Raw genomic sequence first — 26,843 nt, forward strand, 5'->3', positions numbered from 1 at the left:
CCATATCAGCATTTGTTGAAGATTTATGTCTCATCAAGGTACATATATGTGGAGTATAAAGTCAAGCTATACCTTATTTGTAAACTTACTTTAATGATATTTTGGTCTTTGATATTTTTTGCATGCTATTCTGATAGCACCATATTTTGTAGTCAATAGTAAGGTTAAATAACATTACATGACACCAAAAGACCAAAAACATATATTAAAAAAAAGTAATTGATTAGCTCTATAAAATTACTGTATGGCCAATTTTGTGAGAACGTCCTAATATTTTGGAATGCTCATTATCTGTGATTTATGTCAAATTACTTCATATCCCATCTTTGTGTCTTGCAGATTTTCTGGAGGTCCAAGAAATTCGTCTCTTCAAAAATCAATATGATAATAACAAACGGGAACACCACACAGAGAAGTACTACAACAATAAGCTGATTGTACGCCGTGGGCAGTCTTTCTACGTACAGATTGAGTTCAATCGACCTTACAATCCAGAGAAGGATCAGTTTTGGGTTGAATATGTCATAGGTAAGTGCTATGGCAACTGATTGGTATATTGGTGTAAACAACCATTACAATGAAACTAAATGATGGTTTGTACACATTTAACCCATTGACCGCGGCGCGAATTCCGCCGCGGTGCAGGTGATTTATGACTGGGCGTGTTTCGGATGGCCCCCGGCCATCCTCCGCACACGCCTACCATGACGTCGGACGGCCGGGTGCCGTCTGACGCATGCAAAGTGTTAAAGCAGTTACATTATTAAGAATGGAACAGTGCTGCAAATTAACCATTGAATTTATGTATTGTGGTTACTGTCGGTTAGAGCTTGCCGTACTATGTAATGAGGTGCAAGCCGCGATTGGCTCCAAAGTTATTGCCTGATAATTTGTTTGTTTCCCACCTTTTCCTCATTTTCTTTCCCTCATGTTGGGTACAGGACTGTGCCCTACTGTATTTGTTTGTGTTTCATTTTTTCGTATTCATACATTAATTTAATAAACATTCCATGTCCGGTTGGACATAGGAATCAACTTTATAGTACTTATTGAAGTCCATAAAAACGTTTTTGATTATCCCTTCTATGCTTAGGACCATTGTTTTTTTAAATAACTAGCTACCCGCGGTCCAAAGCGAACCTACCGGGTCCCCTTGTTTGTCTAACTGATAGGTAAGTGCTATGGCAACTGATTGGTATATTGGTGTAAACAACCATTACAATGAAACTAAATGATGGTTTATACACATTTAACCCATTGACCGCGGCGCGAATTCTGCCACGGTGCGGGTGATTTATGACTGGGCATGTTTCGTATGGCCCCCGGCCATCCTCCGCACACGCCCACCATGACATCGGACGTCCGGGGGCCGTCTGACGCACGCAAAGTGTTAAAGCAGTTACATTATTAAGAATGGAATGAGCACACGTTCTTTAGACTGGGCAGGAACTATCAGTTTGGCCTCACTCTTAAATAAGTATGGAAATCTAAATGTATAATTGGTCGTTTCAGGGAAACATCTGGGGTTTAATTTGTTTAATATTTTTTTACATTTTGAATTATTAGTATATTCAGCAAACAAACAGCAAGGTACAAACATAATAAATGCCCAATAAATGTGGACAGCCATTTTGTACCACATCACACACCATTCCTGCATTATCTCAAAAAACTTTCCATAGACACTGATAACGGAAGACAGGAAACTGGCTGGAATAAGAAATATTTTGTAATTTGCCTACCTGAAAATATCCAGCCCCCTCTGCCCATAGAATGTGGATATAAAATTGATTTCCAAAACACCATTGCAAATGACAGATGTTTATAAGGCTTTTTAAAAGCAAGAGATGCGTACAATGGATATTAAATAAGGAGGGAAAATAAGTAGCTTGTATCATTGGTATGTATCAGTAGGTACTCAGAAAGCTAATCCCAAATTAAACAATCCTGTCTTTAGAAAAAATGTCCACTTTTGATGAAAACAATAAACCAGATGCTCTTGAAAAGTGTAAGTTTACCTTTGTGAATAAGGCCCCATTGTCTGCTAAGGTGCATTGTGATTTTATGTGAAAACAAAGCTGCACAAGCCCTGAGACAATCGTAAATTGCAAAAGGTCCTCAATTTAGACACCTTTACTACAAATAATGTATTCGTGTGTGCCTCAGTACACAATGGCCATGAAATAATTACTCAGCTCAAGTAACTGCCTTGGGTGGAGGCTGAGTTAATAACTTAGGGCCTGATTGACAAAAGTAATCTGAGACAAAATCCTAACTTTACGACTTTCGATATTCACAGAAGGCATTTAGGAGTACTAAAGTTAGGATTTTCTCTCAGTTAATCTTAAATTTTGGTCTTAAGTTAAACTGAAGACAAACTTAAATTTAACTGAGACAAAATCCCAACTTTACAACTAGGATTTTGCCTCAGTTAAAATTAAGTTTTAAGTTTTCTTGCATTGTGGGGCTTATTGTTTTTGTTCAGGAAGGGACACCTAACTGCACAAAAACAAAAATTGGTGGTATTTTCTCTTTCTATGCGTGCTGCATATTGCAGCATGCATAGACACAGGAAACAACGAGGAGAAATAAAAGTATTTCTCCTTGTTGTGCCACTCCCCAGTCGAGGTGCAGAATTCTGATCCATTTCCAGCTTTACAAAACGTTGTAAATCTGGGAATGTGTCAGGTTCCAAGGATGTTACGTGGGAACACCCAAAGCAACACCCATAGAATGCCCCTTTCATGCAGAGTAATGCACTCTGTGACGGCCTGACGCGGGGTAGGTCCCGCACCTTCAGGAGCTCTAGTTGCAGCTCCCTTCTTGCTAATACGCGAGCATCTCCGACGTCACAACCGGGGCAATTAGCCCCCTCCCTTTCAGATGAATATATTAGACTACATCACAAGTCCAAACTATAGGGCACGACACTTCACAGACAAACACTGATACCGTTCCTACTTGAGTAAACGAGGATCCCTTGGTCCCGACGAAATGGCAAGATCCCTTGGACTATAATAGGCATGAAACATGTTGACCCCCTTCACTGCACATACACTAATTGGAACTTGAGAGGCTGAAATCCCCCCTCTCTAGCCATGACTCTACAGTCCTTTGTTTTTAGTATAGCATGGGAACCCAGTCAATACTCTTTCCCACCTCTACTCATATTACTCTCTACACATATGCCCCTCCACCCCTCAGACTGCACTATGGTGAAAAGAAAAGACCTCCGGCAAAGAGCCAGGCCGCGGGGCCCATTGGGCATTGCAGCACCAGACCAACGAGGAGCTAACCTTTGATGAAGCATGACACTTCTCAGGGTGTATGAGAGCCCTTACTTTCTAAAAGGAACTATTACCCCCTCTATCCTTCCTCCTTCTGACACCTGCCACATCAGCCCACCTTGCTCTCGCCTCACTTCTGCATCTCCTTTCCCTGTCTCCTCTAGGAACTGCATACCCCTGTTCTCACCACCCATTTTTACAAGGCCATGAATAGTCATGCAGGGTGACTTTATGTGGCCGTGTAAATATGGTCAAGTTCATTGTGCCATTGGTACGTTATAAAAACTGATGCACCGTCAGCACAATGGGCTTGTAAATGAGGCCCTGAATTCTTTGTGAGGAGGCGCACACTTTCTTATTGTCCTTGGTTTTATTAGGGGAGGTGTTAGATATTTCATCATGATGGTTTAAAAGATGTTGCAGCACTTGGGTAAAGATTTTAAAAAAGAAAAATACCGCAAGCAGCACAACATTTAACGTTGCTGTGCCGATCTGCATTGAGCTAGGGAGCAAGTGCAGCAAAAGATCCTTACTGTATAGTACAAAGGGATAGCACTGTGCATATGTTTTGTACCTGACATGTACTATCCCAGCACAAAATACTATGCCCAGACCATTGTTTAAACATTTCACACACTGGACATGTGATGTACGGAGAAAAGTTAGGAGAAAATGTAACATTTCTTCTAATTAACTCCTCTGTCTAGATTATTCTTTGGTGGAAAGCTGTCTACCAATTTTAGTAGATAGGGCTTAGCATCAGAAATCATGAGGGGTAGTGTGGGACTGAACATTACCACCCATGCGAGAACCTCTTAATGCAAAGTTGAGCAGCAAAAAGTGCTAAATGTGTTACTTTTAGGGCAACTTTCCAGCACAAAAATGGTTTATCAGTTAAACATGTGATGTATCATGAACTGGTAGGTGATAATCTTGAGAGAGCTGGAAAGACAGATTTGTTTATGAGGGAGTTAACTTAATGGCGGGTCAAAAGGGGGTGGGCTAAAGAACGGTGATGGATTAAACCCAGATCTCTTGACTGGGTGTGAGTGTTTGATTGGTTCAGATGCTCCGTCCATCACCACCCCCTTTTGTACCGCTTTGTTCACCACAAGTTGGCAGGGTATGCTCAGACGTGAGTCCCTTGCTCACTTTGCCACTGGATTCAAACAAGCCGGGATGAAGACGGCTGAATGCCAGAAACCGGTTCTAGGAAGCTTGTTTCCGGTCCAGGGAAGGCATGGCTTGGCAGTTCGGGCTGGACTGTTCCCATGAGGCACAGGGTCAAACTGAGTTGCATATGGCCAAGTCTGAACTGAGGTGGCAGAGTGGGCTAAAGAACGGTGATGGATTAAACCCAGATCTCTTGACTGGGTGTGAGTGTTTGATTGGTTCAGATGCTCCGTCCATCACCACCCCCTTTTGTACCGCTCTGTGAGAACACTGGCATAAGAATTTGGTGATTGAAGTAGCTCACTTATAGGGCTTACTGACCTATTATATTTGTGTCATAGACCTTATAGTACAGGAGACAGTACTGTATATAATTTATAAATAGCAGTACCATACATATGGAGTGCATTCTAAAATATAGGTACACTATTAATAAAAATACAGGTTAATCATAGTCTTAGTATAACCTTATACAGCATCATTCAACAGAGCAAAGGCCGTACGGTAAAGGTCTTTAGGATATCGTGTAAAGATGGATCATATGTTAGAGATCACATTATCCTAACACAATAACAAACACCTGTGTAAACCAGACACCCTCAGGGTCATAATGGGCATATGAAAAATCATGTACAAAAAGTCTTGCCTTTTTATAAATATGAAATAGGGCAGGAGGTGTAAGTTCTGAATAAACTAAGCAGTATTGCCAAAGCGTTAGTATAACAAATGGGAAACTTGGATTAAGCTGCAGGTTTGCACCCTACAGTGATGTTGAAGTAGGAGACAGTGATGAACAATCCAGGTCAATGTTATCAAAAGTACTGTTTACTGGCACCACCCGCGAAGGCAAAAGGATGAAAACTGATGCCACTGATGAAGATGCTGTATATGATGGTGACACACTCGAGGATGCAACTTGCACCTCCTGGTGTTAATCCAGTAGCAAAGAATCAATTGAGCGGGGGAATGACTTGTCAAACCCCAAATCTAGTGTGGGCAAAACTGATGAGTACAGAGGTGATTGCGCAACTGGTGAAGATAGGGAAGTGGACACCCATGGCAGGAAGAGCAGTGCACCATATGCAGCAGCTATGAGAACAGGCATCCTAGATGCTGATCACCAATTATTATGATTGATGAGTGGATCAAACCATTCGCATCTTTGGATAGTAAATATGTCTGTAGATTGTAGCAAATCGCCAAAATGAGAAGAGTATTGAGTGCTAAAATAGTTTAGTTTAGTTTAGTTTAGTTTGTATAGCGCAAACAGCTACCCAACAAAGGGTTTCCCGGCGCTTGTGATTCAGTGTAGAGAGAAGGACCGCTGGCTTAGATGTTAAACAGCCAGGTTTTAATGGCTTTTCTGAATCTGATGTAATTAGCCTCTGAGCGCACAGATTGTGGCATGGAGTTCCACAGAGAGGGACCAAGGTAGGCAAAGGATCTGCCTCCCATACGTGATAGTCTGATTTTGGGCACAGCAAATTTGTTCGCTGTTGCAGATCTCAGCGTCCTAAATGGACGGTAGCGTTGTACCAGACTTTGCAGATATTTAGGAGCTTTGTTTGCAGAGATTTTATGCATAAAGCATAGTGATTTAAATTTAATTCTATTCTCAATTTTTAGCCAGTGCAATTCACGTATGAGTTTGGTAGTGGGTGCATGGATAGGGATTTTACCTAGCAGTCTTGCAGCAGCATTCTGCACAGTTTGTAGTTTGCGAACTGTGGCTTTGTTGGACCCTAAGTATAATACATTGGCATAATCCAATCTAGATGTTATTAGGGCGTTAATGACAGTTCTTTTAGTATGATCTGGTAGCATCCAGCAGATTTTCTTTAGCCACTTCAAGATGACGAAGCAGGTGGCTGATGTTTTTATGGCCTGCTGGTGCATATTGAGTGTGTCATCAACAACAAAGCCAAGGTTTCGGGCCTGATTGGATGGAATCGGAGGAGGGCCCATTTCCTGGGGCCAATGTTGAGGTCCCCAGAGTTCTTTGTTTTTTCCTAGGATTATAAGTTCGGTTTTTTCACCGTTTAATTTTAGGAAATTATTTTTCATCCATCCAGCGATTTTTGTAAGCCCTATTCTCAGGGTGGAAGGATCATTATTGCCTGTTGGTGGAAGGGAAAAGAGAAGCTGAGAGTCATCAGCATAGGAGAACATTATCAGTCCGGTATCCTTAACTATTTTGGCAAGAGGGCTCATATATAAATTAAAAAGTAATGGACTTAAAATTGAGCCTTGAGGGACTCCATGTTTAAAAGTGTATGTATCAGAGTACACGGAATTTGAGAAAATTTGAAAGGTTCTATTTTCAAGTAAGGATGTGATCCAATTTAAGGCAGGGCCACAGATGCCCATTGAACGAAGAGTTTTTATTAGTACCGCATGTGAAACAGTGTCAAATGCGGCACTAAGGTCTAAAAGCACCAGTGCCACTGTTTCACCCTTGTCTATCATTGAACGAATATTTTCTGTTACACCTAGGAGCGTGGTTTCTGTTGAGAAACCTGCTCGGAAGCCGGATTGATGGGGAGGTAACAGGTCATGTGTCATTATATAATTTGAAAGACAGCGATGGACATGCTTTTCTAGGATTTTTGCAAAAATAGGTAGGAGAGATATTGGTCGGAAATTTGCGGGAACCTTCGGATCAGCATTGGCTTTTTTTAGAAGGGGATGGATCATGGCGTGCTTCCATTCCTGTGGGACGTACTCTTCTTGCAAGGATTTATTTAAAAGGTCTGTGATGGTAGATAAGGCTTTCTTACTAAGTAATTTTAAAATGGAACAGGGTAACGGATCTCGTGGCGAACCTGATTTTATCGTATTTAGAAGTTCGATGACAATGTCAACGTTGAGTGTTGGCCAAGTACTCAGGGAAGGGGTAGGGGGTTTATCAGAAGGGGTGGCATAATTGGTCTCTTCACTGTCTGATCTGTTATCATCACTACTGTCATAATGATCTTCCTCATAATTGTCCTGATTAAGTTGGATAGTCTGATAGATTTTATCAACTTTGTCAACAAAAAATGCGGCAAGTTGATTACATTGAGTTTTATTTAGATCAGGTGGAGTTGGTGAGGTATTTGAGCCGGCTAACTCTTTGACTGTTTTGAAAAGTGTTTTAGCTTGATTTAAAGCTGCAGTGATTTTTGAGCAGACAAAGTTGGCTTTTTCTTTACTGCACAGCTTTTGGTATTGATTTAATTGATTTTTGTATTCATTTTTTGCCTCAACTGAGTAGGACTTTCTCCATTGACGCTCAGCGTTCTTACATTTGGTTTTTTCATACTTTAGAGAGTCGTTGAACCACGGAGCGGGTGGACGTTGGTAAATGCCTTTTAGCTTAGTGTGAGGAAGACAGGAGTCAATGGCTGTTAAAAGCCATGATTGAACAGAGATTGATAGATTTTGTACTCCTGAAATGGTGCATGGTGTCGTGTCTTCTAGTAAGGTGTTAAGAATGTTAATGTCTAGCTTTTTCCATTTTCTCACCATGGCAGGCCGCGCCATAGGAGGGATTTTGGATGTTGGCATTTGAAAGGAGAATTTAATGGGAAAGTGGTCTGACCAAGGGATAGGTAGAGCTGGGAAAGTGTTTAAGTTCTGAATATTAGAAAAAATTGGGTCCAATAAGTGACCTGCAAAATGAGTAGGGCCAGAATTTTTAAGACTTAGATTGAGGGACATGAAGTCATCAATAAGTTCAGTGGCCTTGGAGCAATGCTCGTTATCCAGGTGAAGGTTCAGATCACCAATAACTGTAAAATTGGTAGTGTTCATAATGAAAGGGCCTAGAAGTTCGGAAATGTTATTTAACCAATTTGAAGCAGCACCAGGTGGACGGTAGATAAGGGCACCGAAAAAGGTGAAATTAGGTGAGAGTATAATTTTGAAGGTGGCGCCTTCACATCCAGGACATGGGAGGTTAAGAAACTCACAGGTGTAGACTTTTTTAAAAATAACAGCTATGCCACCACCAGTTTTATTTATTCTGTCAAGGCGGATAATCGCATATGAGTCTGGGAGGGCCATGGCCACATCCGGTCCAGAGCTTGCATGGAGCCAGGTTTCAGTGATGAACAATGCATCAGGGGCTTCGTCCAGTAGGAAATTAAAAATTTCAGTTTTATGTCTGGGCAGAGAGCGGCAGTTCAAACTAAAGAAAGTAAATATTTTAGAGTTGGATTTAATGCATGTAGAATTGGTTTGGGTCTCAAGCCTTTTAATTCTAACAGCATTCGTTGTTAGTGAGCAGCCGTAACAGATGTTATGTTGTCGGTTAAGGTCTAAAAGACAGCAATCTGGTTGCCTAAGTGTTCTTAAAGCTAAGAGTTGCTTTGTACTATATTTTAGTGTAGGGGAAACAATAGTACCGCTAATTGTCTGGTTATTAGCACATATCGATAAAGTTGGCTGGGGAGTAGGAGTCATGGCCGCTGGACGCGTCAGTGACGCGGACGGGCGCAGACGGGCTGACTCAGGTGTGACTCCGGCGCTGATGCAGGCGCGTCCACAAATCGCGTCCGCTATCGCGGAGAGTTCACGTGTCCTTAAACAGTGGTGGCTAGAGCGCTGTTAGGCTCATGCCCCTACCTAAGATGTCCGCCGTATTTTGAGACCTTGCAGGTGAGAGATCGGTGTTCAGCCCGAAAATCGGCTGTCACCGACTAAATGCAGGCTCACGTTCTATTTAATGCAAATATTAGGCTAGTGCTGACAGGTAGGTGAATTAAAAAGCCTCGTTTTTAAAAATGCTCGTTTTCAGCAATATAGCACAATAAAACACATAATAAGGTGCAGTCCAACTACCTCCCGGCTATTTCGCCTCAAGAGGGGTCCAAAGGTTATGGCATACATAGAATCTCGCGTTCTTTACATTGGGGCTCCTTAAATAGTGGTGGCTAGAGCGCTGTTAGGCTCATGCCCCTACCTAAGATGTCCGCCGTATTTTGAGACCTTGCAGGTGAGAGATCGGTGTTCAGCCCGAAAATCGGCTGTCACCGACTAAATGCAGGCTCACGTTCTATTTAATGCAAATATTAGGCTAGTGCTGACAGGTAGGTGAATTAAAAAGCCTCGTTTTTAAAAATGCTCGTTTTCAGCAATATAGCACAATAAAACACATAATAAGGTGCAGTCCAACTACCTCCCAGCTATTTCGCCTCAAGAGGGGTCCAAAGGTTATGGCATACAAAGAATCTCGCGTTCTTTACATTGGGGCTCCTTAAATAGTGGTGGCTAGAGCGCTGTTAGGCTCATGCCCCTACCTAAGATGTCCGCCGTATTTTGAGACCTTGCAGGTGAGAGATCGGTGTTCAGCCCGAAAATCGGCTGTCACCGACTAAGTGCAGGCTCACGTTCTATTTAATGCAAATATTAGGCTAGTGCTGACAGGTAGGTGAATTAAAAAGCCTCGTTTTTAAAAATGCTCGTTTTCAGCAATATAGCACAATAAAACACATAATAAGGTGCAGTCCAACTACCTCCCGGCTATTTCGCCTCAAGAGGGGTCCAAAGGTTATGGCATACAAAGAATCTCGCGTTCTTTACATTGGGGCTCCTTAAATAGTGGTGGCTAGAGCGCTGTTAGGCTCATGCCCCTACCTAAGATGTCCGCATGAGCAATTCAGTCATAGAGAAGTCAACCTCAAAATCAAAAATATAATTACCAACATTAAAACACCTTTTTATATCTTAAAATGGCAGGGAAAAGTGAAGTGAAACGTTTCAAAGGCAATTATATTGTTGAAAACATTCACTAACCCTGTGTACAACTCATAGCAGGAAAATTCACCTTGAGAACATAAAATCCACCTTTAGAACATAAAATCCATCTTGAGAACATAAAATCCACCTTGAGAACATAAAATTTACCTTGAGAACATAGCTCTTCTTAGTTTTTCCATGAGTGCATGAAACTGTGGGAGAAGAGAAGTAGGTGTGGCTGTGCGTTGGCCGTAAGTTGGCAAGCCACCCCAGGGTAATGAATGGCACAAAGGATGTATATATGAGGAAGTCCTAAAGAGAACAAGGGCTTCATCAAGCATGCACTGGTAATGATAAGAAAGATTTGATTTCATTTATGTAGGAGATGTGTTGCAGAAGGATTCTCACCATCGCATGGAATTTAGGTGTAAACAACTGGAGGCAAAGGAATCATGGCTTGCACTAGAGGGGTTTACACAGCATCCATTCAGTTAAACACTTCCTTGCGTCCTGTTCGGTATGGAGCAAAGAAGACTTCACTAAGCAGTGCCCACTCTGTCCAGTTTGAGCTTCTGCAATACCCACTGGAGTTGAGTGAATGCTTTTGTCTGAGCCTAGTGTTCTTGGAAAGGTGAGGGACAAATTCCCTCATAGTGTCTGTAGTGCTGAGATACTTTTAGACAGAATATATTTTTAGATAATGTGTTCATACTGTTGTCTTCTAACGAAAATGTACAGTGTAGAGATTCCCTTATCAAGTCCTCTCCTATACAGACCATCTTCCTTTGAGATTAAGCTGCCTGCTATTTAAACAGTTGCCATGTCAGAACAGAGAAGGGGGTTATGTCTATTCCTTACATGTATTGGACCACAACAAAATCTTTTAAAGTCATATCTCCTATTATTTGCATGCAAAGTTTAACAGAGTTAGAGCGGAAGGAGACCCCATAACTGAAATTTGACCATACTATAGGTACTGATGATGTGAGAATGATACCGCTGCTTGGACCATTTGCTATTGGTGCAGAAATCTTAGGTTAACATCTAGGGGCACACTAGTTGGTCTACACTAGACTTTGGTTGAATATGTGGACGATATGAACATAGCATTGGCGAAGAGCGCAGAGGTTTCTGTAAGAGTAACATCCGCGCACCACCCTCCCACAGGTCAATGAGGAAGTGTGAGGAACTTTAATGAGAAGCTAATATGATCTGTGCATCCTTTGGGAAAATTCAGAAAAAGGAAATCTCTATTGTATAGACATGCAGACAAAGTGTCAGAGCTGCTTCCCTGTACACTTTGAACCAGCGAAATTTTATCTGAGTGATATGATATGATAAAATTATTTCTTGAGCGCACGTTCACCAACGGCTTCTGGCAGCTGAGCGGGGATGCATGTTTAGACAGACACAGTGAGAATTAATTATTTGTAGGCCTGGGCAAAGTGCCACATCTTGAGGGATTTCCTAAACTTAGAATAGGAGGGGACTAGGCGCAATTCAGGGAGGAGGGTATTCCAGAAGTGTGGCGCTAAGGTCGAGAATCTTAGTCCCGTGCTTTTTTATTTTGAATTAGCAGGGGGTCAATAGATTCAAGGTAGAAGAGCGTAGCTCACAAGAGGGGGCATATCGCTATATTTTAGTAGAGATGAATGTAGGTCAATGGAACGACAGGGCTCTGTGGATCTGGCAGCCAAGTTTGAAAAGACAGCTTTGGGTCACGGGGAGCCAATGAAGTCTCTTAAGCAGTGATTTCGAATGGTGGAATATTGGCTGGCCGTAGACAAGCCTAGCGGCTTGGTTCTGCACCAATTGTAACCAGCATGATTGGTATGTGTAAAAGAAGCTCAGAGGAAGAAATAGCTGAGTGTTGTGTAAGTAAAACCTTTGGTATGGCCTGGGGGTCCTAAAATAAAACTATGTACTGGAATCATATTGAATACCAATGTAAAGAGAGCTATTTGAACTGATGGTTAGGAGTCTTGGTTCCCACTATGTGAAGTTGTATATTTGTCATTGATAACTAGAAAGATTAATCCAGAGCTGACCACAGTGATGAAAGCAGCAGATCTCTTGGTAGCTTTTAGCACCAAGAGAAGGGTCAGTGTTCTCATCCAACAGCTGCTTCACCATTTTTATATCCCTCTTGCTGGCTTAGGTTCCTGTAGCAACAATTTCATCCAAGGTGAGATGAAGACTGTGAGGGATTTGGCTTATTTCATGTGGTTCCCAAACCTAGCAACTTACTTAGAATACTTCATGTGGCAGCAGATACAGTGTGATATTGACTGGATGAAAACGCGTGAGAGGTGAGGCTGCAGCTCTACAACACAAGGATGATCAGCATCGTATTCCATTAAATTAGCAAAGTGGCTGAGGGAGCAACCAAAAAATACATCCAGGGACGTACATTTACCTGCCCAACTCCCTTTACAGTGCTGGTGGACTTTATGATTTCCAGAACTGCCTCAGGGTTGGGAACACCATAATCATACAAGCAACTTTTTCTCGAGTGGTCATTACTACAGTCACAATCTTTTCTTGAGGTATTGCCAGTTTACAGAGAGGATGGGTGAGTGGACTGAAACAGTGGTACAAAGAGTTGGCGGGTCGCCACTGAACAGGATGGGGTCACGCAGTGTTTTATTTTATAAAGACTTCATAAACTCTTCAAATGAATTCCTTCACTTCTAGGTACCATTGCATGCTGCAAACCCACTAACAGTAGCTTATGCTGTAGGACTGTTCTTATTCCTCCCCATAGCTATTTTGCCTAAATGTATCTTTTACATTCTAAAACCCACTCAGGCACCAGTGTAGGAGGTACACATTATTCACAGATTGTATATGGCTGAATGAAATGCTATCAGTCTAGGAACTACAGTGTCCACTTTTTAAAGGGCTTACAATAGGGCTTGCGTGTCTCAAATCTGGGTATTGAATAGGCTATTGGTTTTGTGTGAATCTGCAATGCTTGGAATTTCCCGCATTTGCATAATCTCAGTACAGCTGCACATGCTGAACAATATTCCTGCCTCGCGACAGCAGTGAGCTGTGCAAAAAATTCTATGTTAAATATAGTTTTATACACATGTGACGGTAGAATGTATAGAGTTTGTTGGTCTTTTCTTCAATAGTGCAACAACTCCTAGGGTCTACGAGTAGGATTGTGGTCTATCTCGGCCTTTCTTTTAAATACCAGATCGGCAGTCAAGCACCATCTCGACCTGTTTGTGTTTCTTGACTCCCACAAGCCTGACCTCCTGTTTCTGACAGAAACTTGATTCTGCCCAGATTCCCTGCCCAATGTACTTGCGGCCCTTCCCTCCTCATACTACGTCCTGCGGGCCGATCGACAGGCAGGGAAGGCAGGAGGTGGCGTCGCCCTGATTGTCCGCTCTGGCCTTCATTTCCAATTACTCTTTTCCCCGGCCATCATGGCAGTCGACTGTCTGGTGAGGCGATCTCCCTCCTTCCAAGTCCCTATTACCTGCGTCCTTGTCTATCACCCCCCCCATTTAACCCCCCACTTCATTACTGGACTTCAGGAGTTGCTCGCTACATTAGCAGTTAACAACTTCTCTGTTCTAGTTCTTGGGGATTTCAACTTCTGGCCATCCGACCCCGCGGAAGACGCAGTGTCTAAAGATTTCACCGACCTCCTTCACAGTTTAAATTTTGTGTCTCATGTCCACACACCCACCCATGTCCAGTGGCATACCCTGGACCAAATTTGGTCACTCGACGTCCCTGTCACAACCCCAATCATCACGTCCTGTCTTTGGTCCGATCATTTTTTGATCTCGTTTTTCCTTGACCGTACCCTCACCAAACGTCCTTCCTTTCCCAAGAACACCTGGGCCAGTAATTGGAATAAGGTCGACATGCCCTCCCTTTGCTCCGTCCTTCAAGGTTCCTGTCCCACCCTAGAGGAGCTTGTCCCCTCATCTCAGGTAGCTGCCATCAATGAATGGCTCTCTAGGGCGTGTGACCAAGTGGCTCCCTTAAGACGCGTCACAGTCAGACGCGCCCACAATGCCAACAGATGGTTCACCGATGACCTTAAGGAGAAAAAATTGGCCGTGCGCCAGGCTGAGCGCGCCTGGAGGCGCGCTTACTGCCCGACTTTAAAAGCACAACATTCCCTCACACTTAACACATACAAAAAGGCCATCCTCCTTGCCAAGACCGACTACTTTTCGGGCAAAATTCTCTCGGCTGAAAATCAGCCCCGGGAAATTTTCTCCACAGTCTATGAGTTGGCCTCGTCAGATAGAGTCTCCCTCAAACCTTCCCCCTCCCAATCTCTTTGTGATTCCCTTAATGATTTTTTCATTGAGAAAATCGCAGTCATCAAGGCCAACATACCACCGCCTTCCTCCTTCTTTGTTGCCCCTCAGCCTCCGCCCAACAGATCCCATTTGGATCATATACCTCCTTTGAGCAGGGAAATCCTTTTCCCCCTGCTGGCCCGGGTCAAATCTGGTTCCCCCTCCGATGTCTGCCCTCCTTTTGTATTGAGGGAGATCTCCCCAGCTTGCCCTTTGCCCCCCTTGGTTTTCCTCAACGACTCCCTCAAACAAGGCATTGTCCCTGACCACCACAAATCGGCAACAATAATTCCTATTTTGAAAAAACCCGGTGAGGATCCCTCTTCCCTCTCCAAATACCGTCCCATTTCCCTCCTCCCCTACCTGGGCAAAATCCTGGAGTGCCACATTACAACAGTCCACAGCTCTTTTGTCGAGGACAATGGCTGTTTAGCCCCCTGTCAGGCTGGCTTTCGTCCGCTCCACTCCACCGAGAAAGTTGTGGTGTAAGTCAAGGACAAACTCAGGGAGGGGATGGATGTCAACCGGCCCCAGGTTCTGGTCCTCCTTGACTTGTCCGCCGCCCTCGACACGGTTGACCTTTCCATTCTTCTTACCCGTGTCGAGGCGGCGGGCGTCAGGACGCCCGTCCTGGCTTGGCTCACGTCTTTTCTGAGAGACCGCACTCAGGCCGTCCACCTTGCAGACTTTTCTGCCTCCCCACGCAAGGTGCAGTGCGGTGTCCCTCAGGGCTCCTCCCTTTCCCCCCCTTCTGTTTAATTTGTACATCTTTCCCTCATTTATGCTTTACAGCAGATGGAGGTTACGGTTTTTAATTATGCTGATGACTTCCAGCTCATCTTCAACCTCTCTCACTCCCCTCAGTCCATTCACAGTTTTCAATCAGTTATGCTTTTCATCAGGGACTGGATGACCCTTAACCATCTTAAACTCAACCCAGACAAAACCGAGTTAGTTCTCACCGGCGGTACATCCAGTCCCTGGACCCCCACGTTTTGGCCCCCTTCCCTTTGTTCCCCCCCTTCACCCTCCCACTCAGTCAAAACACTTGGGATCACGCTGAACCAACATCTCACTCTACACTCCCAGATCAGCATGTTGGTCTCATCTTGTTTTTTTGCCCTTCGCACCATTAGAAAGATTTCCAGATTCTTTTCTTTTCCTGCCTTAAAACTCATCTTGATGGCGATGGTTCTATCGCGCCTAGACTACGGTAACATCTTGTACAATGGCGTCCCCGCCTATGCCCTCCAACGTCTCCAATTGGTCCAGAACCAAGCTGCCCGCCTCATCCATGGTCTTTCCAAATCGCACCATGTCACTCCCCTTTTAAAGGCCTTGCACTGGCTCCCCATCAGAGAGCGGGCTCTCTTTAAGCTGGGATGCACAATGTTTCAGGCCCGTGCCGGAACTGCTCCAGCTTTTATGAACTCGGAAATTAAATACTATAGTCCCGCTAGAGAACTGCGCTCTTCCACCCAGTCTCTCCTTTTTGTACCGCGGTTCAGGAAGAATAAATTGGGGGGCATGAAATTCTCTGTTCTTGGCCCCACTTATTGGACCTCCCTCCCTCCCACTATCAGATCTACACCCTCATATTCTGAGTTCGGCAAGGCGCTCAAAACTTTTCTTTTTCTGCAAGCTTTCTCGCCCTAGCCCCCGCTCCTCTACCTCCCAGGTTTTGCATGCCTCAGCGCCAAGAAACCGCCTGGTGTACGTGTGCTTAACAAATACTTTTAAATTCAAATTCAAACTAAAAGTTATAAAATGTTTACATTGACACTCTCTGCACCCAACGAAGGTGCAAAGATAGAAAATTAGGAATGTTCAGTTTAGTAGCTTCTTCATATGTTACTGTGGGAGAAACCACTATTATTTCCTTTCTTTGGTCCGGAAAATGTTCCTTTGAGGATGTGTGCTTGGGTTTGAGACCTATTATGAAGTAATCCACCAGATGACCCATGTCTACGCCAGAATGTCTATGATTAGACAAAAGCACTGCGTTATTATATCACAATCAAATGCTATTGCACACTCCATGGGGGGTTAACAGTAGTTAAGCACAGCTAATTACCTGTTCACAATTATGGGTCTGACCCCAAGGTTAGGACACATTATGAGATGAAGGACAATTAACAGATGTTAATATGTGAGAGGAAGTGGCAATAGTACTAATACACTCAAATAATCAAACATGCCAGACAAACAGGCGACTCATCCATGTCTGCGGTATACCCTTGTTCACAGTCAGTGAACTAACTATGCAGGCATACAACAGTGGTCCTTACCAGGCAAGCCTTTTAACCATTATGATTGACTGAGCTGATATCAGCATTCCATTGGGAGCACTAATCTGTGTTTATTTATTCTGGAGTGACAAGTTTAAGCCAGTAAACATGCATTATGTTTTTGAAGGAGCGCAATCTATCCTAATTAGTTGTGTCGCTTTTTATTCACACAAGAAGCTGTCCTCATCTTCCATCTGGTGCCAATGCAAACCAGAGGCATTTAAATGTATCCCACTCCACTGTATAATTAATACTCTGAGTCAAACCGGAGATTAAACGCCGGAATCTCCTTTCAGTGTGTACATTATTTTCCATGTATTTTCTCAAAACATTCGTCCAGCCATTATTTTTCACTTTCAACTCTTGAGCTGATTACCTGACCTGGCTGGATCGGTGATCTAGCAATGGTCTAGCAACAGACAGAGGGTTTATAGGATTCCAGTTCCTATTACAAATTTCCAGTATAGCACAATCTTTACAAGTACATAATGTTTCTTCCTAATACATTCTTGAAACAGAAAGATGGTTTATCGGAAACTAGTACCCATTACAAATTTCCAATATAGCACAATCTTAACAAGTAAATAATGTTGTTTCTTTCTACATTCTTGCATCCTCAAACTGTATGCTGTCTCAAAAATATCAACTACCTTCTTTAAATCTGGCATTAAAAAACTATCCTTTAATTAAAATTTCCATTTGTCGCCTGTCCTTTTTTCTTCTCTTGTCAAATGTCTCTCTCCTCTCCTTCCCTTCCATGCTCTGCCTGAGCACAATTTACTCTGACACATGCACCTTTGACTTTTCTCTGTTTCAGCAAATTTCCCACACCTCATTTATGAGATCACAATCTCTCCTTCTTCTGCTGAAAGTCATACCTATGCAACCCAACAATACCTAATCTCCTCTAACTCCTGTATTATTCCCACCAACCACATGTTTGAGCTCACCTCCCCCTACTGATGTAACCAATCACTTACTTTGGCCCACAATAAAAAAAACTGAAATGACTGCATGGAATGGTTTCCTTTGAGTACACAAGACTAATTCCAAAAGCAAACAGTAACCAAAAACACTGAACTAACCATTAACCTTGGGTTCCAGAGCAGCGTGCCGCCCGGCGTAAATCGCTTTGACATCTCGTCAGGGATAGTAAGGGGTATATTGATACAATTATAATATACCTTACCTAAAATCAAAAGACTTTACTAGATAGAAAGTGGGCCCTTTTATCCGAGGGTCACATTTAAGTAATGCGTGCCTCACATTCAGTTTTGGTCATTTAATCTATTAATAAGTCCCAGATACTTCAGAGTTCTTAATATAGCCATCGGACAGCGGATGACGTCTGTGTAACCACAAAAAAACGATATCCATTCTATCCCAATTGCTATTGTCGCTGCTCAGGGCATTATTATAGCCTTATAGCCCACCGTAGAGGGTTATACCGGCTATTAAAGGCCCTCTCCAGCGTTAAAGACCCCGAGCCGAAGGCGAGGGCCTTTAACAAGGGAGAGGGACTTTAATAGCGGTATAGCCCATCTACGAAGGGCTATAAGGCTATTAGAACATTCTGTCACTAGAGGACAGAATGTTCTAACAAAAAAAACAAAGCCTTTTGGAAGCGTGAGGGGATTGGAATCCCCTCAGGTTCACTAAAGCCTTTGTTCACAGCCAGAGCTGTGAACAAAGAAACATTGGAATGTTGGAGCTCCAGGCTTATACCAGCCATTATAAGCCCAGAGCACTCCATTGTTTTCAATGGAGCTCCCAACATTCCAATGTTCTAATAGTGGTTAATCACTGTTAATTGCCTGTTCACAAACATGGGTCTGATTTGAAGGTGAGGGCACATAAAGAGAGGCATGGCAATTAACAGCTGTTAACACATGAGAGGTTGTGGCTAAAACCTTACTACACTCATCCCTCTCAAACAAGCTAAGATGCCGGATAAACACAGGCATCCGTGTTCTTCACACTGTCACTGAACCAAGTATGCAGGCTTGCAGCCTTACTCTGTACCAGGCATCCTTCTAACCATTCTGATTGGCTGAGCTGATATCAGCATTCCATAGAGGATACTAATCTATTTTTCTTTTAAACTGGAGGGACAATTTGAAGTCAGCAAATATGCATTGGTTTAACGGAGGAGCACAATTTATACCAGCTAGTTCTGTCACTGTTTATTAGCACATAATGCCTTATCTAAATCAAAAAAAGCTTTATGAGATGAACAGTGGCCCCTTTACTCCAAGCGTCACTTTTCAATAATGCGCTCCTCACAACGAGGCTCGGTCATCAGATATCTTAATATGCCATCCATCTCTGTGCTGCAGTCAATAATAATATTTAGCAGTCTCGAGCTCCCGGTTTATTTATGCTTGTCATCACCAGTCTGAGGGCTACTGTTAAACTCCTAGTGAGGTTCATAAATCTCGCGACTATTGGATTAACGCGAAATGCGCCCCTCAGCCCCTATTTATTAGTATGCTTCCAAAGAATAACTGTAAAAGCAAGTCTGTGAGGGGAAACTCGAATACGAGCCTATAAATTGTTTGGAGTTAGGCCGGGGAAACGTTTCCTCTTGCCGTTTTACCGGAAATGCTTCCTTGGGGACAAACACAGGTGTCTTACAATGCAAACGTTGGACGAGTCACCTGAAGATAAAAGGACGTTATTGTTTTATTCTACAGGCTTCGGGGTAAATATTTATAACTAGTTTATCAGGAGCTTCCTGCCATTTTGTGAATTGCGTTAATACTTTCTCCTGCCTGGATTACTTTTAATTGTTGTGCCCAAAACAAGTTTTTACTTTGCCAACAGCTTTGATTTTTTTTTCCTTCAAGCCCTCTTTGGCCAGGCCATTGACAGAGCACTGGCACAGTCATTCAAATTCTAAATGTGTTTACATCTAATATTCAGGGATAGTGACGTGTTTTCAATATTATAACACAGCAGCTGCTCACTAATATTACTGCAAATAATCCAATTTCTCATATGTGAGGTCCTGTTTTGATATAAAATAACTTTTTGGGGATGTTACATGAAACATAAACACAACATTTCTGTGCAAAAATATCTGTAATAGATTCTCACACATCACCCACATTAAAAGTACATTGAAGAAAAAAGGTATTTAAAACAATATTTTTCGAATTATTCGAGGTCATCAACGCACGACTCTCTACAGAACTGAGCTGGCTTTATCAGGGGCCACGTGAAAGGCTGTGGTCCTGGGTCAGGGCCCGCATTGCCCATGCCTACAAATGACTCTGCTGGCGGGAGCCTAACTTCTGTTCCTGGAACACTCCTAGCAATACCAGACCTCACATCATAGCATTCTTTCCATACATTAAATTCCTTCCCATCACATCTCATAATGATAACACCCACAATGGAAGCACCAGCTACACATCATTGCCTCTACAAAAATAAACAAAATAAAAAAAACGTAATATACAAACTAAAAAACGACAATAGAAACAAATTAACTCAATACTTCTTAGGTTTTACAGCTGTCACAGTAGAAATACGACGCTGTTTTCTCAGACACATTCTTTTAAAAATGCTGGAGGTTTCCTGCTCCTACTCTATGAGTGAGCACCACCTGTAGGGTCAGATTCATGGTGGCATTCTTGCTATGAGTACAAAAGATTCTCCCACTATTCCCAGGTGCGCCATTGTGCTTGCAATCATTGTAATTAATTCTAACACCTGCCTCTGAACACTCACATGCCTCAACTGCTAAATCAGGTGCTTCTTGCATCAAAACACACATTCCCCAGCGGGTCCATCAGGTGCTAATGTCATTTCATATTCACTAGATGCCCCCTTATATTTTCCTACGAGGGCATTAGTACCTGAATGTTGTAAATCCCCCAAGGAATCGCCAGTGAATTCACCAACTTTTAGCCAACATTCTCAAAATAGTCTTTTCACCCGCATTCAAACATATGGCAATGTGTTTACGATGCCACAACCTGCCATCACTCTATTATACAGGATTCTGCAGCATTTCATTTTTTCCTTGGGTTCATAGAACTTACTTTCTTTTTTTGGTACTCTGCCTGTCCTGTTTCTTAACTGTAAACCATGTTCCCCACGCAAATTAACCTTCCTGGCATTATTCTTAAAGTCACAATACTCTTTATATTGTTAATGAGTATTTTAATCCTTTTCTTTATTTCATCCACAGACAAACAGCCTCAACCTTAGATAAACACATAGGACTGCATTTACTCTTTAGTGTACTATCGCTCATGATCTCAGACTGAGATACACCTGTGGCACATTGATCCATATTCGATATGCCCTGACTGTTTTCTCCAATTGAATGTCCCAATTCGCTCTTTTTTGAGAAGCAAGTTGAATAACCACCTTAATAACACAGTTAAATCACTCAATCATTCCATTAACACAGGAATTGTGTAAAAAAGTAGCTTGTGTTGTACCCCTAACCTTTCAAACATAAATGTATTCGATAAATACAGAACCCCATTTCCACTCACAATAGCTTCTGGTATCGTCTCAACTACAAATACTTGTTTCAAAACATAAAAAAACTGACAGGGTATCAGCCTTCAATACCACTTTAACTATGGATCAACAAAAAAGTTATCAATTGAGGCTAAAATTAATGTATAATATTGGTTGGTACCACAGAACTCATTATATAAATGGCGACCCACTCCCAAGGGCCGCTTGTGGAACAGTAACTTGCCACATTCGATGCAGGGGGTGTTCAGAGACTTGTTAACCAGAAAACACACATCACACTCTAAACAATCTTTCCACAACCACGTCTATTTCAGGCAATCAAGATAATTACTTGACCAATTGTTTTGTTCTTAGAATTCCACAGTGAACTCCATGTCCCAAATGTACAAGACTTACAATTTTTCTGATGGCACCACTCAATCTCACCTAAATAGTAATCTCCTACTAATAAAGATGCCCGACTCGCTCTCCCTTTGTCATCCAGTTGAGCTAACACTGCTCCAACTTCTTTGTCAGAGGCATCTGTCAACATATTGGCAGGGTATTCTCAGACGTGAGTCCCTTGCTCACTTTGCCACTGGATTCAAGCAAGCCGGGCTGAAGACGTCTGGAATGCCAGAAACCGGTCCTCGGAAGCTTGTTTCCGTTCCAGGGAAGACATGGCTTGGCAGTTCGGGCTGGGCTGTTCCCATGAGGCACAGGGTCAGACTGATTTGCACAAAGCCATGTCTGAAATGGGGTGGCAGAGTGGGCTAAAGAACGGTGATGGATTAAACCCAGATCTTTTGACTGGGTGTGAGTGTTTGATTTATTCAGATGCTTCGTCCATCACCACCCCCTTTTGTACCACTTTTGGTGGCCATAAGTGTGGCAGGGTATGCTCAGACGTGAGTCCCTTGCTCACTTTGCCACTGGATTCAAGCAAGCCGGGCTGAAGGCGGCTGGAATGCCAGAAACCGGTCCTCGGAAGCTTGTGTCCGGTCCAGGGAAGACATGGCTTGGCAGTTCGGGCTGGACTGTTTCCATGAGGCACAGGGTCAGACTGATTTGCATATAGCCATGTCTGAACTGGGGTGGCAGAGTGGGCTAAAGAACAGTGATGGATTAAACCCAGATCTCTTGACTGGGTGTGAGTGTTTGATTGATTCAGATGCTCCGTTTATCACCACCCCCTTTTGTACCGCTTTTGGCCGCCATAAGGGTGGCAGGGTATGCTCAGACGTGAGTCACTTGCTCACTTTGCCACTGGATTCAAGCAAGCCGGGCTGAAGATGGCTGGAATGCCAGAAACCGGTCCTCGGAAGCTTGTTTCCGGTCCAGGGAAGAGATGGCTTGGGAGTTCGGGCTGGACTGTTCCCATGAGGCACAGGGTCAGACTGATTTGCATATAGCCATGTCTGAACTGGGGTGGCAGAGTGGGCTAAAGAACGGTGATGGATTAAACCCAGATCTTTTGACTGGGTGTGAGTGTTTGATTGATTCAGATGCTCCGTCCATCACCACCCCCATTTGTACCACTTTTAGAAAGTGAGCATTTTCTTGCTTTACCATTCTCTGCCTCTGCCTGTGGAATCCATGTCTGAGGGAGAGAGAGTGACAGTTGGGCTGTTTGTGCAATCACTCTAGGCAGTCACATAAAAGGAGCTGAGGTGTGCCCTGCATATCCTGATGGCCCATCACCAGGCTGATGGGTCTTCCTAAGCTAGAGTGGTAGGAGGAGTTGTCACTAACACCAGAATAGTGCTGTGGCTATCATCACACAAAACTGCCACCACCCACCTGTAATGGTGCTAGGAAAAACAGGGTCTTGTGCACTACAAAGACTGTACTTTGAAGTTTGCCTACTTCAAATGCAGAAACTAGTATTAGTACTGGAGCTGTGACACCATAACTTCAGAACACTTCTGGACTAAGAGAAGACAATGCCAAGAAGAGCTGTATGCTGTATGCTGTATGAGGGGACCACCACTCTGCTTGCTACTTTGCTCTTCTGGCCTACTACTTGCTGCTTCTGTTTTGGGCAGTGAAAAGACTGAACTTTTGCTTTCAGTATCCTACTTGCCAAGATACTCCAAGGGCTTGTGTGCGCTTACCTCCTGTTAAGAAGTCTCAGGACCATCAATGACTTCATCTGCAACCCCTGAACTCCTCTGCTTTGAGTTTTGACCTGCCAAGTGCTGCCAATTCCAGTTCTGGACCTTGGAGATGGCTTTGCTACAAAGAAACCAAGAAAATCCACTCATCGACTCACAGCACCTGTCGTGTGGCTGAAAGATAGCAGCAACCCTATTCCCGAGCACTGTGTCACTGGCGCTCTTGGCACCCACTCCGAAGCAGTTAGAAAATCATGTAGCTCCTCTGGAAGTGAACTAGACTCCAGCAACTGGTTTACTTTGGAAGCCTCACCCCACCCCGTAGAGCAGAAGTGGTGACCTCCATGGCCACTGCCTTCCTGGAGTCTTCCCTTTTTGCAAACTACCTTGTCCTAGTACCTGCAAATCAAAGATGATTCCAGTCCTACTCTGAAACTGATGTGCAGCCTGTGTTCTAGTCAACACAGCTGAAGCTGTCCAAGCCATAAAGGCTTCTGGTCCTGGCACCACATCAGGGGCAATAAAATCATTGCCCAAGAGACATCCAGTTCCTACCTTTCCCCTTACCCCAACATCATTCATGGCCGTCTTGCCAACAAGCTCATTCTTAAACCTGGCCCTCTCCACTGGTGATCAAAATTGTATCCTTGGTTCCAGGGAGTACCTCCTCAGGCTTAAGGTACTTCCTCTCAACCATAGTACGGAAGGCTCCAGTATCTCTCAGGGAAGGCACTTTCCTCCCATTGATACTAACTTCCTGAACAACTCCAATTGTGTTAGGATGTATGCGCTTCAGAGCATCTGGGTCCCACTCCAAAATATCCATAGCTACTAGGTTAAGTTTAACAGGTCCCACACGGGCACTTTCACCCATTGTAATATGTTTCCTATCACAAGTGTGGATGGGTCAGGTTCTTTTGCCTGACAATCTCTCAAAGTATCCCACCTGATGACCCTTGAAGCAAGTCACCACTTTAGACTTGGAAGGAGGTTTCTTCCCTCCCTTCTCATGATGCTCCTTCCCGGATACACCATTACAATTACCGTGCTTACTGGGCCCTCCTTGAGTCCCATGAGAATTACCATGGGCCGTCCCCAATGGTTTGGAACCAGTCTGAGTACTTCCCTCCTCTGTGGATTAGAACTATGCTGCTCTAGCTCTTTGCAAACCCTGTTAGCTAACGACTTATCAGCCAACACTGCAAGTTTGGTTGGATACCTTCCTCTCAAATCAGACCGGTATTGCGTAAGTAGAGTAGGGTACTCTTCCTTGAGTCACTCTGTCAGCATCAACTCTTTAAGGGATTGGAAGTCCTTGGACTCAATCCCTCATATCCACTCAATCTAATCACGGAATACACCATGAATCCAAGTCTCAAACAAACCACCATCCACTCTCTTGCAGTCACGGAATCTCTGAAGATATTTTGCTGGTTTCAGCACAAACCGCCTAGTTGGAGCTTCCTTCATTCACTCATAGACCCTGTGGTCTTCCACAGGCATTCTCCCAATGGCAGCTGTCCCTTCTAAAGGCATGGGATCCATTAAGGCAGCTGCCACAGATACTTCATTTAAGGCCTGTCCATTAAAAGTGACTCTAAAGCTTACAAACCTCTCCAAAATATTCTCAACTTCCACATACACATGTACAAGACTGTTTGGAACCTTGGTCACAATACCTTTTGGTATCTTAGTCACAACCTGGTCTTAACTGGATGTAAAGTCACTTATGCCAGATGGAGTTTTCATTGTTGCCATCCTAAAAATTTCTCTCTCCAGGGCTATCCTTTCCCTTCCCAACTCTCTTTCCTTTTCTTTCTGTTTCACCTCCCTTTCTGTCTGCTTCTCCTTCTGGGCTCATTCCTCCTGTTTCACTAATTTCCTCTCCTGCTGGGCCCAGTGGGCTAGCCTTAGCTTCTCCCTCTCATACACTCTGACCCTTCCCATCGTCTTTAGCCTTAGCTTTCTGAAGTACCAACTGCAAGCTTAGGGTCTCTGTTAGACTCAATCCAGCCAAGGGATTTACTCCTGGAATTGATGACAGTGGTACCCTATAAATACCTGGTAGTACACACACCTAAGATATTATAGAGACTGAAATGGATGAGTATCTTGGTGAAACTCTGGAAACTGCATTAGGGGACACACTCAGCATGTGTCTTGGCTAGATCTGTGCTAAGGGGATTGTAGGAAGGTAGATACCTGACTATGGTTACCCCCGACTTTTTGCCTGGTGTTTTGCTGGTTTTCCGACTTAGTTGACCTGGGGCCCTGCCAATCGGGACCCCAGGCCCACTGCTCTCTCTCTAAAATGGATTCCATGTACCTTAGGTACATTTCCAATTGGAACTGGGCCACCTCGTCAGACCCTGTAACTCAGGGCATCAGTGTACCCAGGGCCTACGAGGGGCTGAAGCATGTATTATGCCACCCCTGGATGGCCGTCTAAATCTGACACAACTGGCTGCACGACAGCTGGGGCAACGTAGCGTACCCGCTCGTTGCTTTAGGTATAGTAGCCCTATATCTAACCATACAATGGACACCCGAGTTCCTATCGGACACTCCTATGGCAGGCCTTGACAATCCTGAAGGCAGAGTGCTTGGAATCGTGTGAATTGGGTTCTGGCCCGAGCCGAGCCCGGTTGCAGCTTGCGGAACCAAGACCCAATGGCTGTTCCATGATGACGCGTACCATATCGGTAACTTCGGTATTGCGTTATCAAGACATGTCGAGTAAGGTGTCATACGAATCGGGATGCTACCCCCTCACCAATTCTGGCGACGAGGTTAGCATTCCGCCCTTCTAGAGGGACACGACATGTATGTAACTGTGAACCCCGGTTAAAGTTAACTAAAGCCTCAGCTCCACAAAATGGATGCTGCCACCACAGACACGAGTCTGACCTCCTGCTGCTGGGAGTCCTTCCAAGCGAGGAGAGCTTGGACAAAGGGTTTCCTGTCAAGGGCGGTGTTCACACCGTCCCAGACAGGGTTTGTGTATTCTGGGTAGGTAGGGCTTTGCGAGAAGGTGACTGCGGAGTGGCACCCCGGTGCTCACTACGCATCTGCCGGTCAGAACCAGTTCCAGGGGTGCCAGCCCCTAACCTGGGGACAGACCGGCAGGGGAGAGGGGTGTAACTACCCCCCTTCCTGGTCCCACCCTTAGGGCAGGACCTAGTCATGTACCCACCCCTTTCTTTAGGATAAAGGCCGGAGCGGGGACCCTTCCAAATTAGATCATCTTTGAATCAAGAATACTTTCTACGAAACGACTTCAAGACTCTTCTCAAGATTTCTCCCTTGTGGCTAAGGAGTAGTCACCCTGCACCAGCGGGCACCATCTAAGAACTCTGCGGTTTGCTGCAAGTCCTTCCTCAAGGAATCCGACAGCCCAGCTCGACGAGAACCGGCTTCCCTGGCACCTCTGACCTCTACCCACGTCGTCAGCTCAGC

The 26,843-nt window shown here is 44.0% G+C and overlaps 1 protein-coding gene across 1 annotated transcript in view; it reads left to right on the forward strand.

Moving 5' to 3' along the window:
* F13A1 (coagulation factor XIII A chain) overlaps positions 1-26,843 on the forward strand; it is a 518,463-nt gene that overhangs the window by 19,885 nt on the left and 471,735 nt on the right. Inside the window, exon 3 of the mRNA XM_086965028.1 lies at positions 340-528. Coding sequence (XP_086821154.1) covers positions 340-528 — 189 coding nt within the window. The remainder of the gene's footprint in view (positions 1-339; positions 529-26,843) is intronic.

This window comes from Lissotriton vulgaris, chromosome 4_1, assembly GCF_964263255.1.
Source record: "Lissotriton vulgaris chromosome 4_1, aLisVul1.2, whole genome shotgun sequence".
NCBI lineage: Eukaryota > Metazoa > Chordata > Amphibia > Caudata > Salamandridae > Lissotriton > Lissotriton vulgaris.